The following is a 17,871-nucleotide window of genomic DNA, read 5'->3' as shown; positions in this document are numbered from 1 at the left end:
TGAAACTCAAAGAATGCACTTAGAATAAAATGCTAGGTTCCGGTTTGAATATCCATATGTATTTCTCCCAAAGACCCCCAAAATGACAATTAAAAAATTCAATAAAGCCCCTAGATGAAGCAGATCAAGAGAAGAGAAGCCAGCAACTAGGAGATGGTCATGAAACTGAACGGGAGTAGCTGTGTGACTGGGGTAAGATGTTGCAGATCAGAGATGCTAAGTTCTTAATCTACAAGGAAGAACATTATCAAGATTATCTATCCATCCCACAGAAGCTCAGGGAAGACCACAGGACAGAGGTACATGGCCGAGCTGAAAATAGGCTAGCTGAAAAGCAGAAAAGTCTAAAGTCCTCTAGAGCCAACCACCCTAGGCCCACAGGCAGGCCACTGTCCTGCAAAAGCAGAAGAGCACGCACAGCCAGCGGATGTGTGCACAGCCATTGTCGAGGCAAACCACCCGCATCCACACACATACTGACAAGCCTCCCCGCACAGATCCTAAAATGCTGGCACAGTGTTTTTGTGCCCAAGAAAGGAGTTTGAAAAGTTTGTCTTTGGGAAAACTAACTGTACAGATAGTACTGCTTAGAGTCATGGGGGAAAGCTCCCCACCTTTCTTCTCTCAAGTGCTGCTGGCACTTGATTAGCCCACTTCTCCCAGAGAATAGATAGGTAGATCTCATGTGCAGGAAGCAGGAACAAACAGGAAGTAAAGATATCAGAAGGTGAGGCATGGGAGAAAATTCAGGAAGGAGAAAAGAAATGAAAACAAAAACTATATTTTACAGATAATTAGGGGGTGTTTCTATAAAGGAAAAATAGGAGTATTTTTAAAGATGTAGTAGGGTTGGGGAGGTCAATGAAAGATGAAAAATATTATCAGGAATAAACATAATATAAGCATTTAATGATGAGAATGAAGACCTTACCCCATGAAGTAGAACCAACACAAACAGGGATCTGCCTTGACCTGCACGGCTTCAGGGATGAGCTGACTGGGGTGACAGGGAATGAGTAAACAAAGGCACACACAAAAGGTGAGAGCCTGTGTGCGCATGCTGTGCACTGTACCTGTGAGCTGTGTGCCGTGCAGTCTGATGGAGATGCACGAGCATCCAGAAAACTCCACGTGTTCACTTTATATGACTCTTATGAGTCTCAGTCTGAGGGAGCAGGCTTGTTGTCTACAGCTGAAGGAGCAGAGTTAGTGTGTCTAGACTAACAAGGAGGCAAGCTTTTCCACAGGTCTTTGTAGGGGAACAGTCACAGGCTATAACCACCCCGGAAGAGGGGGCGGCGAGCAGTCATCATTTTCTGTACATACTGTCAACACCCACAGATGGTCCAGAGGAAGGCTTTGCAATTTCCCTGAGCCTGACCTGGAGAAGGCTTTGCTGTTCTCATGAGTCTGAAGCACTCTGACATGCCCAGGTCTGTGTGAACAGTCCATAGTCACACAGGACTTCATGCTTTCCCTATAGAGACGGAAAACTTCTCTACCTTTGCCTATGTCATGCATGCACACACACACACACACACACACACACACACACACACACACACACACACACACACACACACCCCACAACAACAACAGTAAAAATAAATATTTTTAAAAGAGAAGAAAAACATATGAAATAAAAAGTCAATTCAAGGGGTTCAAAATATGAGCTTCAGTAAAAGAGAAAAAATAATGTGTGGAGATGGAAGAATAAAGAACACCATCTAGGCACCAGGCCTTGACAACCAGATCCCAATGATTCTGAGAAGCCAGTATAGTTGCTCAAAAGGAAAGCTCACCACAAGCCATACAAATATGGCATTTAAGTGTGGAAGAAATGAGAGGGTCCTCAAAATCCTCAGGTTATCAGAAAAGCAGCGAAGAACACTTGTAAAATAGTCCCAGAACCAGAGCATCCTGGGATTGTCACAAACGAACAGAGCCAGCAAGGCTTCAAAATTCCAAAGCAACTTTGTTTTTAACAAAGGCTTGGGATGAGGCTTCCTTGGTAGAGTGCTTGCTTCGTCTGCACAATCCCTGAGTTCCTAGCAGTGAACACACTGGGTGTGATGGTGGAGTCCTGGCACTTCAGAAGTAGAAGTAGGAAGATCAGAAGTTCAAGATCATTACAGGAGACATCACAAAAAATACTTTGTGTGTGTGTGTGTGTGTGTGTGTGTGTGTGTGTGTGTGTGTGTGTGTGTCTGTGTGTGTCTGTGTGTGTGTGTGTGTGTGTGTGTGTGTGTGTGTGTGTGTGTGTGTGTGTGTGTGTGTGTCTGTGTATAAAACTAAGGCAAGAAGGAAGACCTTGGCAGAGATTTCTTACCAGGAATTGGTTCTCATAGCTTTGGAAACAAAGAAGTGTCCCCTCCCCCAAAAAAATGTTTCAGTTGGGAACCTGGAGACCTAGGAAAGCCAATTGTGTGAGTTGATTCAAGTCAAAAACCCAATGAATTGATGACAGGATTCCAGTCAGAAACCCAGCTGACTAAAGACCCCAGAAGCGCTGGTCCAGCCTGAGTTTGGAGACAAGAAAACTCATACCTCACCCGGGACAGGGGGAGGCTTTGCCTTTTGGTTCTACTCAGACCTTCAGGTTCTTAGCTAAGGCACACTGCACTCTGCTTTACCAGGCTACTATTTTAAATATTATTCTCATCAGGAAAACTCTGACAGAAACACATTGAGTAATGTTTGATTGAATATTTGATTTGATTAACCCAGCCAAATTGACCTATAAAGTTAAGCATCATGCTATCAAATTACACGTCAGTGTGAAGACATTTATAGGCAGGCCCTAGCTCCAGAACATTCCATCTCATGCACCGTCTCTGAGAAAGCTACTGAGGATGTGTCCCACTAAAACAAAAAACAAAAATCAAAAAAACTAAACTTAGTGATTATGGAAAAGAAGATAAAGGAAATGCCCAGAACGATGCCCAAAGGAATGTGAGATGACCACTTTACCTCAGGCCCACAAAACAAGATCGTGCAGAGCACCAGAGTCGTACCAACAAGAGAAAACACCACAGCATGCGTAGATGAAAACCGCTCCACCAGTCAGAAAGACACTTCCTAGCAGAAAGTTCACATCTACTTAAATGCGTAGAAAGAAAGGCAGTGAGAAAAAATGAGGAAGAGTTGGGAAGAAAAGCCTCATCGTGGTGTGCTACGTGCCGTAGGTGTGAGCGGAGATTAGCTGAACTCCTAAGACACTTTCACCCGAGCTTTGACATGAGTAAACAGGGCGTGAGGTAGGAAGTGGTGTGCATGTGTGAGCTCTAAGCAACTGCGTGGAAGGGAAATGGCTTGACAAACTGATAGTTTTCATGCTGAGAACCCCATAGGTACTGTCCATATTTGGAAGTGGGACTGATGGTGTGGCTTTTGAGAATCTTTTCCTTTAAAATTTGTCCCTGGAGACTGAGAGGAATAAGGAAATTTCTTCGGGTTCATAAGATGTACCCAAGACTTCAGCTTGGTTTTTTAACTGAGAAATAACAGCAAAGGCACGGCAGAGAGGCTTTCGACATTGCCCCGAAGGGTGCCCTCGTGTAGTCTCAGGAAGGCACCGTACGGGTTTGAAACTGTAACCTACAGAGTTGGTCCAGCCACAGATTCATGTGATGGTGACTGAGAGCAGAAACAGCAATCAGGGAGATACCATAAAGGAACTCAGAAAACAAGAACCAGCGTATTCATATTGTCTGTCTTGGAACCTTAGTGTCGTATCTTTTGACAACTAGAGAGGGCCTTGTTCTAGAATGTTCTCCATGCCCCTTCCTCCACATTCATTCCAAGTCACCTTCTGAGACGTCTTGACATTAGGAGACAGAGACAAGTGACTAGGAGATTCGAGCGAGAAAGCTCACCCCCACCCATACATGATGAGCCCTTTGTGTTTTGTGCCCTAAAGGAGCCTTTCTAATCTTTATAGCACAACAAGCTTGTTTATATGTACTTATTTAGAAACATAAAGGTAAGACGGGGGGGGGGGGTGTTACAGACAAGGTTCACAAACGCGCACAGAGCCTGTAAAATGCATCACCACAGCCTGCATCTGTCCGTACTGCTCCCCAGCAGAGAGTACAGTGCCAGACACTGAAACCAGCTAAGCAGTGTTTGACCAAGGCAGGAAGGGACGTTGACTGGGCAGAGTACTATTCACAAAGCAGACCACATGGGGGAGTATTTTTCCATAGCAATCTGGTGACATCCAGGCCCCACCACTGCCTTTGTTTGGGAATCAGAACTATTTCGTCCTTTCTTGTCATCCTCTGAGGCTGCAGTTTCCTCTTTCCTTAGTCGGACTGTGGGGCAAAGCATTAGACACAGCCCACACCATCCCCACCAGGCAGCACAGAGCTTCATGTCCACATGCTCTGCATTCATGAAGACTGCATGTTTCTGCGTGAAAGAGACATGCATGTTCTCAGAAAGAAGCAGGGCACTTCAAGTATGACTGTGGAAAACATTTAGGATTGCTTCTAAAGATGGCTCTGAAAAACAGCTGTTAAATTTTCCTTCGCATAGAAATATTTTTCTATTATCATTTGACATGTGTTAGCTCAAATATTTTAGTGATCGGATTGTGTCACATAAACTAGGATCATGTAATTATAAAGCCATAAGACTAATTGCAGGAGACAGTAACATTTCTGAATGCTGTGTCGTGCCTATACCTGGAAAACAATTTTAAAATGACTGCATCCTGCTTAACCTACACATCTCCATCAGCCTTCTGAACATTTCTAATCTGGTCCTTCTGATCAAGGCTGTCTTATTTCACTGCCTTGGCACATACATGCCGACCGATAACACAAAGTTACAGAAGAAAGTGTGACCTGAGAGCAATAGTTGATCAGTACTCACTAGGACTTTGAGACCCTCTTAAGTATCAGAAACATTTTACCTCGGTTATCCAGAAAACCACAGCTTCTTGCTTGTGGAATTCCAGTCAAGATAGCAAAGGCACCTTATAATGCATGTAACTAGTCCCGTGTGCTCAAATTCCTATGAAATTCAAAAACAGAAGACAAGAAGGACAATATCTGCTAATAACTTTGTAAAAGAACTTGAATGATACATTGAGCAAATTTCATCTTATATAAACAATAAAATAGGTATTACGGAAAAGCAAGTGGTTTAATCTAAAAGTCACATAAAATACTAATTTTGCCTATATATGCTTACCTAATGTTTCTTTTAAGGATGTGTTAATCTTTGTGAATCTTTCTCTGTGTCTCAGGTAAGGTCAGAGAACAAGCCATGTTGGCTGGAATGTAGCTCGCGATGGCAGAGTATTTAACAGGAGGGATTGGGTTTAGTCCCTAGCATTGCAAAGGTTGCGGGGGGAGAGTTCACACCATAAAAAAATTATAAAAGAGCCAAGCAGAAACCAACATTTCATATATCATATATCCCTGTAAAAATCTATCCTACCTGACTTTCTTACGATACAGGATATTTTTCGTACAGATATTTTATACAGAAAATAACTGGCATATGTATCATTTGTTTGCAGAATTAGACTCGTCCTTTAATAGTGGGAAATCCAGAAGGCTTTAAAGAATTCTGTATCCCTTCAAAGGCATCATTGTAAATTCTGATTATTATGTTATCAGAAACACATAGACCACAGTAACTAAGTGCTCAGATGACAAATGTGTCATTCATTCACTTGGTAAGCACTTATTGAGTGCTATTTTATGTGATGGAATAATGAGTTAGTCACTCAATCTTTTCACCAAGCGAAGATGCATAATATTCTATTTTCATACACAGTGAAAAAATTTGTCAAAGTACATGAAGCCCTTAAATATAAGCCACCGACAGAACCCAGGGTTCCTATCATTACATCACTCATCAGACATATAAATAATTATTTCACGTAATCATAATTACAGTGTGAGCAATAAGCACATAATACAAACTGAGCTTATGTCTCCACAAGTTTGTTAATTGTTCTAGCATCTTGCCATAACCACACTCAAGTAAGCATCTAACGTAAGAAGATGCTGCAGGTCCTTACTTAGCAGAGCGTATCCATTTCTAAACTGAAGTAGTCCGTCTTTAGATAAAGGAAAATCCTTTATGATAAACCTAAAAACTTTAGTATTCTGTTAACCAGGTACACTAAAGCAAGTTAAATGTGTGCAAAAACAAAATAAACAAAAAATAGTAACCTATTCCAAGAATGACACCCTCAACTGTGAATACCTAACAGACAGGCAACTACATTCATTAATATCATTAATACAAAAAAATCTTCGCTAAATTGACATGGTTTCTAAATCTTGCTCTTCTTTTCCACTTTAGTTAAATATGAAAGGATCAAGTTCTTGGTGATTGCCTTAAAGAATGCAGTAGAGATATACGCGTGGGCGCCTAAACCTTATCATAAGTTCATGGCATTTAAGGTAAGTGTGGATGTTGCCTGGTTAATTCTGTTTTTGCCAGGGTTCTGTTTTCCACATAAGCCAATATCAGTTTTATTATATAGAGAAAATTTGTTTAAAAGTAACAATTCTTAAGTTTATTATCTCAAAAGACTTAGGTATTAAAAATGCTACCCAGCTGGTCACATCAAAATCTGATTGTCCTCTGCCACTGGAGGCCTATGAACTGTTGACTTCAAGAGGAGTTCTGTTTGTACTGGGTACTAGGAAAAGTACCAAATCCGTTACACAACAGTCTCTGTTGTAAAGCCACTGAAAGTCAAGTACTGCCTGGTGTTTTGTCTGGAAAAGGCAGATCTGTGGTGGCACTGGGTCCTACTAATCATCCCCAACGTTTCTGGAATAAACTCTGAGGCCCAGTGGATTTTGGTTTGTCCCTGTTGCATGAAGCTGTCTCTGAATTGAGTGCTGAGGCAGTATTTCCTGGAAAAGACCTCATCCCACTGAGTTTCCATCCCGATTGCCTTTGTGTTCGTTTACCTCGCCTTGGTCTGTACTCGTCACAGATAGGTTGGCTGCTCGTAGGTTCGGCAAGAGTGGGATGATAATGTGCTTTGTCCCATTGACCCCATGTTATGAAAAATGAGCCCCAACTGCCAGAAAAAAGTCTCTTTCAATCACACCAGTGTATTCAGAATCATATGGCCTAGCCTTATCCATTGTGAATTTATCTCAAATATTCTCTTTCCATTCTTCACCCGCTTTTCCCTACCTTTGTGTCTATAACTGACTTTTGGATCTTTATTCATCCATGACACCTGTGCCAAATCTGCCATGGGATTTTGTCAGTACCTTAGAGAGTGAACCACTCCACCCCCACGCTGACATCTGCCCTCAGGGTCCTAGCCAAAGCCCATGAGACAACAGCAACAACAATATGCTCCCCTCAGCAGATCAGCCCCTACCTGGAAAAGAAAGCACAGAGGCAAGGGCTTCAGTAGGAAAGACTGGCCTAGGCCAGAGGTGGAACTGTCCCCTAAGACAAAGACAAAAAGCATTAACTTCCTGTGCTGTGACAATTGACTATAAGACATGGGAAGAGAGCAGTGTTTAATGGCAGCTGTGGTTTCTTGAATCTTCTTCTAAGCCCAGGAGCTGATAAAAGTACGGAACCATGACAAAGGTAGACAGGCAGGAACACTTTTTAGTTATAAAGCTTATTTAGGCCCTGAATCCAATCAAATAGAACTGTGGTAAACTTGGCCAGAGCTGTCTTTTCCTTTCAGTTCAATCCTTGGAGACAAGATCTATTATTTACAAGCTATGAGTAGCATGATGTGATTTCCACATCTCCTTTTCTTATTGCCCAAACCTATCCCTCACAATACTGTGTGAAGTTTAGAGAAATTGACAGTCATGGAAGGAAAACCATAACCAACCTACTCCCATTGATCACCAATAGATTTAACACAGCACTGCTCCCAATCTGTTTGGGAAAGTAGCAACCGTAGCAGACCATGAGAGAGAGGGGGCCATAGAAATCACTGCACACTCTCTAGAGAACAAAGACCAGAAATACACAGGAAAGAGCAGCAACATCCAAACTCTAGGCTTTTAACACACGATTTGGACACTGTCGAAATTGACAGCTGTAGACTGTCTTTACTGTGAAAGGTAAGAAAAGGAAATAGGAGAACAGAAAATAAACAATACAGCTTTCCTTCTAGAGTCAAACACGAAAAGACCTAAACCTGAAAGTGACCTTTTCCTAGCTTTTCAACTGAAGAAAGCCATTTCCTTCACACAGTAGCCAAGTGAAACTCTTAGGTATAATTCAGTCTCTTTAAATGGTATGGATACTAATGAGGTGATTTTTTTTTTAAAGTCTTTTGCAGATCTTCAGCATAAGCCTCTGCTCGTTGACCTCACAGTAGAAGAAGGACAAAGGTTAAAGGTCATTTTTGGCTCACACACTGGTTTCCATGTAATTGATGTTGACTCTGGAAACTCCTACGATATCTATATACCATCCCATGTAAGTCTGAGGAATCTACTGTCTCTTGGCCCCTGCATAACAGCCTGCATGTACAGAGATTTGGTTCTGCCGATTTTTATTTGAAATCGTGCTAATCTGTAAAAAGTTACTAAACTTTGGGTATTTCTGAATAGACAGAATGTTCTTTTTTTATTTTTTTTATTAACTTGAGTATTTCTTATTTATATTTCAAATGTTATTCCCTTTCCCGGTTTCCAGGCAAACATCCCCCTAATCCCTCCCCCTCCCCTTCTTTATGGGTGTTCCCCTCCCCACCCTCCCCCCATTGCCGCCCTCTCCCCAACAATCACATTCACTGGGGGTTCAGTCTTAGCAGGACCAAGGGCTTCCCCTTCCACTGGTGCTCTTACTAGGATATTCATTGCTACCTATGAGGTCAGAGACCAGGGTCAGTCCATGTATAGTCTTTAGGTAGTGGCTTAGTCCCTGGAAGCTCTAGTTGCTTGGCCTTGTTGTTCATAAGGGGTCTCTAGCCCCTTCAAGCTCTTCCAGTTCTTTCTCTGATTCCTTCAACGGTGGTCCTATTCTCAGTTCAGTGGTTTGCTGCTGGCATTCGCCTCTGTATTTGCTGTATTCTGCCTGTGTCTCTCAGGAGCGATCTACATCCGGCTCCTGTCGGTCTGCACTTCTTTGCTTCATCCATCTTGTCTAATTGGATGGCTGTATATGTATGGGCCACATGTGGGACAGGCTCTGAATGTGTGTTCCTTCTGTCTCTGTTTTAATCGTTGCCTCTCTATTCCCTGCCAAGGGTATTCTTGTTCCCCTTTTAAAGAAGGAGTGAAGCATTCACATTTTGATCATCCATCTTGAGTTTCATGTGTTCTATGCATCTAGGTAATTCAAGCATTTGGGCTAATAGCCACTTATCAATGAGTCTGTGCCATGTGTGTTTTCTGTGATTGGGTTACCTCACTCAGGATGATATTTTCCAGTTCAACCATTTGTCTATGAATTTCATAAAGTCATTGTTTTTGATAGCTGAGTAATATTCCATTGTGTAGATGTACCACATTTTCTGTATCCATTCCTCTGTTGAAGGGCATCTGGGTTCTTTCCAGCTTCTGGCTATTATTAGACAGAATGTTCTTAAAGTGTTATTGCTCTCTCGAGCTAAGTAACACAAAAATTAAATTATTTTGAAGATATTATGTTATCTTTTTGGACTTCATAGGTATATGTTATACTATTAGCTGAGTTCCTGTTTCACTTTTTGAAAGAAGTTTGTTTTATGAAAGAAGTTTATTAGTCTATGCTAGAGAAATACAATGGTCAGTTACTAGATTCTTGGAGAAAATCTCTTTTCTGCTATTAGTAGACATGCTGAGTGACTTCTCCAACCCTCGACTTTCCCAGCTGTAAGATGGGACTCCAACTACCTATGCTGTGATCATTTAATTGGCTCTTATTCAAATTCTTCTTATTAACGACATGATACTCAATTTTGCCATACTGATACATTGCAAAAAGCATTATCTTTAAAAGAAATGCCACATGGATCTGCGTATGACAGTTAGTAAGCTATGTCTCGTGAATATGATCCCAAGGTTAACAAACTCTTAGTCTATTCTGAAGCTGGTCCACGATTGGCATTCCGAGACGTTAAAGAAGCCCAGTGCTTATGTATGCTACTTGGATGCATTTACACACATGCAGTTGTTGTCCACACTGTATCTTATAGTTTTTTACTTGCATGTCCACATCATAGCAGAGTTGCTGGGTCACCACTGATTGTCTTAAACCCCCCAATGCCCTATCTGTCAATCACATGTTAGAATGGTGTGACATTCGTCAACCAGGGGAAGGAGTAGCACCTCTCTTATCATAAAACCAGTCAACCTATGCTTATTTTAGCAGTGTGACCAGTGGTTATTCTCTATTTTCTTTCCCTAATGAAATCATTCTGCTATTAGAGCTAATAGGTGAATTTTCTGGGTGATGTACACAAGGCCTCTTGTAGGCACCCACCAATCTCATCATATATGAAAGCAGTCTTTCTAGTGGGAACCCAGGAATTTCCATCTTATAAAAATGTGCTCATAGCCTGCTTCTATCACCAAATCCTTGTGTAGCTTTCATCACATCATATAACCCTGAGATGTAGTTCCCTCATCTGCAACAAAGCTGTCTATGATTAACTTTTCTAAGGCCTAGAACTGATAGATAAATGTTGTGCAAAGAGTGACACACTAGGTATTCCATATACCCAGTGTTTCTGTCCTTAAGATCAAGTAACTATGTTTGTGTTTACCTGGTGCATTTGACAAGAGCAGAGAGTAAATTAAAGTAGATTTCGGTCTCTACAGTGAAAGTGTCACAAGATTTCATTTGTAATTTTTAAAGATAAAAGTCAAGAGGTTGTCTTAGTATTTTGTTTTGTTTTGTGTGGTTTTCTGAGACAGGGTTTCTCTGTGTAATAGAACCCTGGCTGTCCAGACTTCATTTGTAGACCAGGCTGGCCTCCAACTCACATATATCTGCCTGCCTCTGCCTCCTGAGTGTTGGGATTAAAGGTGTGTGCACTACCATGCCAAGCTGGTTGTCTTGTTTTGAAGCAGAGTAATCCCTGGCCTCTCTTTGTCTTCTAGATTCAGGGTAATATCACTCCTCATGCTATCGTCATCTTGCCTAAAACAGACGGAATGGAGATGCTTGTCTGCTATGAGGATGAGGGGGGTGTATGTGAACACCTACGGCGGATCACTAAGGATGTGGTGCTCCAATGGGAGAAATGCCCACATCTGTGGGTAGGTTAACCATTCCTTATCTCCTTCAGCAGTTACACCCCCCAAATGAAACGAAGGGCAAGAAATGTGAAACAACCATTTGAGTTCACCAAAAAAAAAAAAAAAAAAAAGTCTGTGACTGACACTTGTAAGACTTACTTTGTCTGTTTAATCTCAAGTCCTTTGTCTTTTTTGTGGTTAAGATGTGAACAAATACTGTGAGATGTTGCCCATCTAATGTTTTTAATGCAGTTTTGGAAATTCCTTTTGACAGCCTACATTCATTCCAATCAGATAATGGGCTGGGGCGAGAAAGCTATTGAGATCCGGTCAGTGGAAACAGGACATTTGGATGGAGTGTTTATGCATAAACGAGCTCAAAGGTTAAAGTTTCTATGTGAAAGAAATGATAAGGTAAATCCGTTTCAACTTTGCTTTAGTGTTTGCATTTTAAGAGACCACCAGGTACCTGTGAAACCTTCATTTTCCTTTATACCGACTTGAGTCACATCTGTGTTCAAGGATCAATGACAATCTTGAAATGGCATTACTTGGTTTGATTCATGTGAACATTCAGAATCTATGACTCATGCATCCAAACCAACATAAAACATCTAAAACTTTCTTGTAAACTCTTGGTAACTTTTGTGGCCCAAGGGCCTTCTGGTGACTTAACAACCATTGTAGATTCTCCTATGCACTTAGAACAGCTAGCCCATCATCAATCGCCTCATAGTGGGTTAGCCTTATGCCTTCACTTTTAGGCCTTTCACAGAGACACTGTTGGGACCTAGCTTTCATAATATATTCACCCTTAAGTGTAGAACATCTGACATGTAGAAATATGAACTTCTAAACAATGTCACTCATTCCTAAGAAACTTAGCCACAAACTCTACTCCTGCCATGTCCTGTCTCATTTCAGCCATGTGTCTCCTGACATGTCACAGGGGTGGGGGCTACATTCCAATGCAAGTGACCATGCCTGTCCAGCATGATTCGTCAACTCACAGGAGTATACTGAAGTGGTCATGCTCTGCCTCACCCTTCCTGGAGAGTAAACCGGAGTCTTTAATAGCTAATCTACATTTGTGAGCCCGCCCTTCGAGACTATGTTCACCCTAGCAACCATGTCCACATAGAGAAGAATGGGATGGGTTGAACTGTTTACATTTCTATGTTCACCCCAGTTCCCCAGGGGCCAGTCAGGTCTTCATTCCAACCCTGGTAATGTGGATCTGGATTCTTTGACCCTGGCTAACTGCTTCTGACCTGGTGTGGTCTAGTGGACAGTAGCTGTGGGAGTCAAGGATAGTTACCAGGAGTCTGTCAGAGTACGTCAGAAAGCAGACTTAGAAATTGAGACTCCAACACTTCTGCAGTCCCCAGATCCTAAGACAGGAAATGTCCTGGGTGTGGACAACCATACTGTAGTTCTCGAAGACCCACCCCAGGAGTCCTGGTCCAACCCATCCTATCAGACTAGCACCTCTGGTTTAGTCCCTGAACTCACAACTAGCAACCTTTTCAGCACATCCCAACTCTTCTCCCTATTTCTATTCCCTGGCCCCTTAGAGTAGCCGTAGTTTCCTCTGTAGCTTTAGCTAAATGTCAAGCAATTCCACAGGCTTCTTAAGAAGCCATGGAAACAACATAGCACAAGCTTTCACTAGTGACACACTCATTCCTCAGACCACAGACACTGACTGACTGAAGGGCTATTGCACAGCCCCAAATAGTGTTTTCCTGGGGCAGCGGTTCACGGACATTCAGCTCAAGCAAGCAGTAATCGAAATTCTGCACACTTCTCCCAGGCCTTTGATAAAATGATTGAACTGCCTCAGACCTAATGGACTGTGCTTCTGCTTAGTAATGTCATTGCCTCCTTTGGCCTGGGATCTGCCAGCATCAGCAGAGAGCCTAAGTGTTAACCCGTAGAACACCAAACCGAATAGGCATTCACCATCTTAGCCTGTTCAACCACAGCCACTCTGATTTCCTTGCTTCCAAGCTCAAAAATAGAACACTGAAGTTGCACAATTGTCAGTAGGCTGCCAAATTCACACATGACTTTGGGAATTTAAAGGGATTCTCTTCCATCTGCCTCTATATCAATGATAAGGGAGAGAAAGATAGTCCCTGTACCTTTTCAGAAATTGTCATTGTCCCAGGCCAGAAGCCCAGCAATAACTAATGTTAGAAAATCTAAATAGGACAAGAAGGTTTCCATACACCACTCATACATGAGTCACAGACAGTGACTCAAAGTCACTGTGAACACTGGCCATTGACACTTAGCTGACACAACTGAGGATAGGACGTGTGAGAGAAAATGGCTGGACAGGTGAAGAAAAGAAGGGGGAAACAGAAACCCATGAAGTTGAACTAACTTGTTTTTAATTTCAAACAGGTATTTTTTGCATCCGTGCGATCTGGAGGAAGTAGCCAAGTGTTTTTCATGACCCTCAACAGAAATTCCATGATGAACTGGTAACAGAAGAGCACTTGGCACTTATCTTCATGGCGTTATTTCTAATGTAAACGAGCATAACTCATGTGGACGTGTGCCAGTCTAGAGGCAGAATCAGAAGGCCTGGTTGAACATACCGCTCTCTCCGTTTCCTCTCCCTCCTCTCTCCCAATATAGTCCTTCTTTCTTTCCGTGCGTGTTGCAGCCCGGTTGAGGAGAGAAAGAGGTGGCGGGAATGGCTGGGCGAGCGATCCCGAGGATGCTGCATTGTCTGTGGACAGAGATGGACCTTGTGCCCTTCGGCGTTAGGGATAGAGACAAATATTGTGTGCTCTTATGACTAAGCTGTGTTTATGCTGGCTTTTCAGTTCTTTTTGGTTTGGATTTTTTTTAACTTTTTTTTTCTTTACCACCTTACTTTGTAAGAATGGGGGGAAATGCATACTGGGAACTTAGTCTTTTTAAAATTCTGTCTGCCTGCTAGCTTTAAGTATATGGTATGTTGTAAAATTTCCAACTCCCAGTAGTGAGAAGCAGCGCAATAAATGGAACTTATCTCCCTGCACTAGGCCATAACCGCATAGTGGGGTAATTTAAGAATTCTCTTGCCTTCACTAACCCAAGAGGTTGTTTTTATTTTGTTTTCTTTTGTTTTGTCTTTTTTTTTTAAATTGCTACTGGCTAATGAATTTTTGAAAGAGAAGCAAAATAGCTGGTTTTCTCCTCTCTGGGGAAATAGATTTTAAATGGCTAAACTATTAGCCTTAATCTAATAAAATCAACTAGCACTCTTGTGAGTCTGTCAGGCCATATTTTGATATGGCCCTTTCTAGAATGGAGGGTGTTGAATGGGACAGAGATGCCATTGAGTTGAATGGGCTTGTGATTGGGGAGGGATGCTGGGATGCGACTGTCCCTCAATTATTATGCAACAGATCAGGGCAAAAGATGGGATGACAGGTGGGTCGCCCAGAAGGAGCTTCTGAGAAATGAGCTAATATGTCTATGTAAATAACACACATGTTCTTTCTTCAAGGCACAAAGCCTTCTTGTTAAGAGGTCCCTTCATTTGGGCTTTGTTAAGACTGCGACTGATTGAAATCTTACCCAGAGCTGAGGGTTACATGACAACCATGCTCTGGAAACCCACCCAAGGGTGCCACTTTTTTCAACATAAAAACTGTGATGGAAAAGAACTACTAATAAATGTTTCTGAGCTGCCTGTGTTCTTACTGGGTCAAGGGACTAGACTTGCAAGCCTACCATGGACACAGCAGGCACCAACAAGTCAGATTTTAGGGAACCTGAAGGCAAGGCTTTGACAAAATTCTAAGATTCTAATCATGTTATGTTCCTCCAAACTTCCCAACATACTGTTAACAACATCTGTGCAGAGATGTGTATGTATTTAGTTCAGGTTGACTTGTGTCCTTATAGAAACCCTTACTCGAATGATTTGAACCTTTATGTGACTGACTGGGATTTTCCCCAAAGCTCTAAGCATGGCCGCCTATGGTATCCAGGTGTTGCAAAATGGTATCTGTGCTGTGCTTCCTGTTTTAACCTACCTCGTTTTGTTTGTTTTTGTTTCTCTGTTCATCACAGCAGTGTTATCTCCAGGAGACATATAGAGAGCTCACGCGGCAATCTCAGCTGTCTTGAACATTTTCAAAACAGTAGTTGACCAAATTCTTCTTTAAAAAATTGGAGGGAGAAAAAAAAAATCTCCAATGACAAGAAACTAATGCGAGCTATTTTGAAAGAATGCAATTACTGTAAATGGATCAAAAAAGAAAGACAAAAACTGTGGCTCTCCTGATCTTTGCCTAAACAAATGAGCAGCTGATGTTCTATTAATGAGAACGAAACACATGTTAGGAAAACGGTACCTTTTTAATCTGGTGGTTGGCCAAAGGGGATGAGAAAGAGAACTATTCTGAGTTCTGGACTAGGTGAATCTGTAATCCCCAAAGGTGATTATTATTTGTAGTTCTCTGAAGCAGGTAACACACAGAAATACAGTGAGGGTGGTCTTCAAGTGATCACCAGGATGTGCCCATCATGGCCCCTCTAGCTCTCAAAGGCAATGAAATCCTCCCGTTCTCATTTTTACTGCTGGGGTTATGCTGCCGAACAACACTGTCCTTACGAATTCCACAGGACAAATTCAGCAATAGCTCTGGGTTGAATTTAGCGACTACCATAATTGGATGCTGATGCGGACAAAAATAATATGGATTTGGGTCTTGTCTCCAAATGTGATTGCCACCAGCTCTTTATATCACTGCTGTGATGTTTTCAACCTGAGGCTTCTTTAAATTACGTTGCAAACTGATCTTTTGTCTTTATGTTTCGTTCCATTTTGTTCTTACTTCTAAGCGTACATCTGAAACACACAGCTTTAAATGATTTTTTTATTGTGGGACTTTGGGTACAGTTAAGAAATAAAAGGGAATCATTGTGTTTAAACATAAGGTAGTTTGTGAATGTATTTTTTAAAATCTAGATTCATTGGAACAAGAAAACCATAAGAAAACATATTAATGCTGTCTTGTTTACAGTATGGACAGTGACATAACATTACATGAGCTTTTTCTGGTGCCAACAAAATAAAACACAGACGTTAAACATCAAGCCATGCCTTTTATATTTTTTTGTACAAATATTTTGCACTGAGCATACAGCAAACCAAATTTAAAAGGGCCCCAGTAATCTCTGCTCCTTAAAGTACATTTATAGAATCCCTTGAAGCAGTTATCCTCAAAAGTAAATGTCCTGGCATTTATGACAGGTCTCAACCCTGATGTTATGAGACTTTGGTTATGTAAAATGTATCGGAGTGGTGTCCTAATGATTCTTCATGCAGATCCCAAATTTGGGGTTGTTTCTTGGCGGGTGTGATCTATTTATCTACTATAATCTAAAATGTCTTCTGTTTTGATCTTTCCCTTTAAAAGTTTTCTTTCTAGAAATTAGCCAGGTTTCTCTTTTTCTACAAGGAGGAATAGTTCTCACCTCCAAACCCCAAGTATGCTTTAGTAGACCTGTCTATTCTCAATGCACCGAGATTGCTGACTACACAGCAAACCCACTGAGCATGCCCATGCTACAGCTTTGGTCTGGGACCTAGAAAGAGACCATTGTGTGTGAGTGCTGGCTAGGCTGTTGTAGCTTAGATTCCTGTCTCCAGTGAATGGTACAGATAGATGGACTGTGAATCGTCCCCACACTGATTTCCATTCAAATCATACATCGCCATCTCACACCATACAAACAACTTGTATTAAGTACCACATGGAACCTGGTAGCTTTAGTTAGATGGAGCTCAGTGTTTTTATTGGGGAATATTAAACTTCAAGAACTAGACTTTGTTATTATCGCTGTGTTTATTCAATAGAAAACATTGATGTTAGGGCAAAATCTCCTGAGACCACTTGGAGGGGGTTCCATGTCTCTTAACACTACCACATTACCATTATTTTGGGGGATACACACCGAATAGACCTTGCATCGAGTACACATTTTTTAAAAGTCATTGTAATTCCTGGTAGTCACTACATACTTCTAACAGTTTTCTGTCTGCTCTTGTGGTGCACTGATGACTGTGTGTCTGGTCCCCCTTGTGTGTTAGAGTAGAAAAGAGGCGTGTGATACTCAGGCCTGAGCCATTAGGGTTTCGTCCGTGGACAGGGAAGGGTCAAAGTCTGACTTCACAGTCCATAAAGTTCTCTTTAAAAACTGTTTTCCTTGCTGCTGTGTGTACAAGTTCCTGTCACTGTATTCCTAAGCCATGCCAGCGTTCTGTGTGTGTTGTCTTGGAAAGTCTGCATGAACAGATCCACTGCCTTTGTGCTGACTGCTCTGCAGTATACGGTGTGCTGCGTTATTTTTGTGAAAGAAGTTACAGGGCTTGATGAAACTTGATCTTAGTGCATTGCAGGAAAGCATGAGAGTTTCTACCAGGTTCCACATACTCCAGCGTCTCTCTGGTGTTATGTTCTGACCATCCCCACAGTTGTAAATGATTGATTACCTTTTAGTTCATTCCTGAACATTTAAACTCAATTTATCAAAGAACACATCTGAACCATGTCACAAGTCAAGAACTTGCTTTCCCTGAGACAACATAATTATAACACAAAATTTAGCCTCTAAAGTCTACTTTTTTTTTTTAACCTGATGGAGTTTCACATAAAGGTCATTGATATTTGGTCTTGCT

General features: G+C 41.6%; 1 protein-coding gene across 1 annotated transcript in view; it reads left to right on the top strand.

Annotated features, from left to right (window-relative positions):
* Positions 1-16,286, top strand: part of Tnik (TRAF2 and NCK interacting kinase) — a 392,340-nt gene extending 376,054 nt beyond the window's left edge. The window contains 6 exon segments of the mRNA XM_032898578.1: positions 6,322-6,422; positions 8,287-8,436; positions 11,046-11,181; positions 11,184-11,204; positions 11,458-11,597; positions 13,593-16,286. Coding sequence (XP_032754469.1) covers positions 6,322-6,422; positions 8,287-8,436; positions 11,046-11,181; positions 11,184-11,204; positions 11,458-11,597; positions 13,593-13,676 — 632 coding nt within the window. The 3' untranslated portion in view covers positions 13,677-16,286.
* Positions 16,287-17,871: the final 1,585 nt, after the last annotated feature.

The sequence above is a fragment of the Rattus rattus genome, chromosome 3 (assembly GCF_011064425.1).
Source record: "Rattus rattus isolate New Zealand chromosome 3, Rrattus_CSIRO_v1, whole genome shotgun sequence".
Lineage (NCBI taxonomy): Eukaryota > Metazoa > Chordata > Mammalia > Rodentia > Muridae > Rattus > Rattus rattus.
This window is presented reverse-complemented; position numbering and strand designations above follow the sequence as displayed.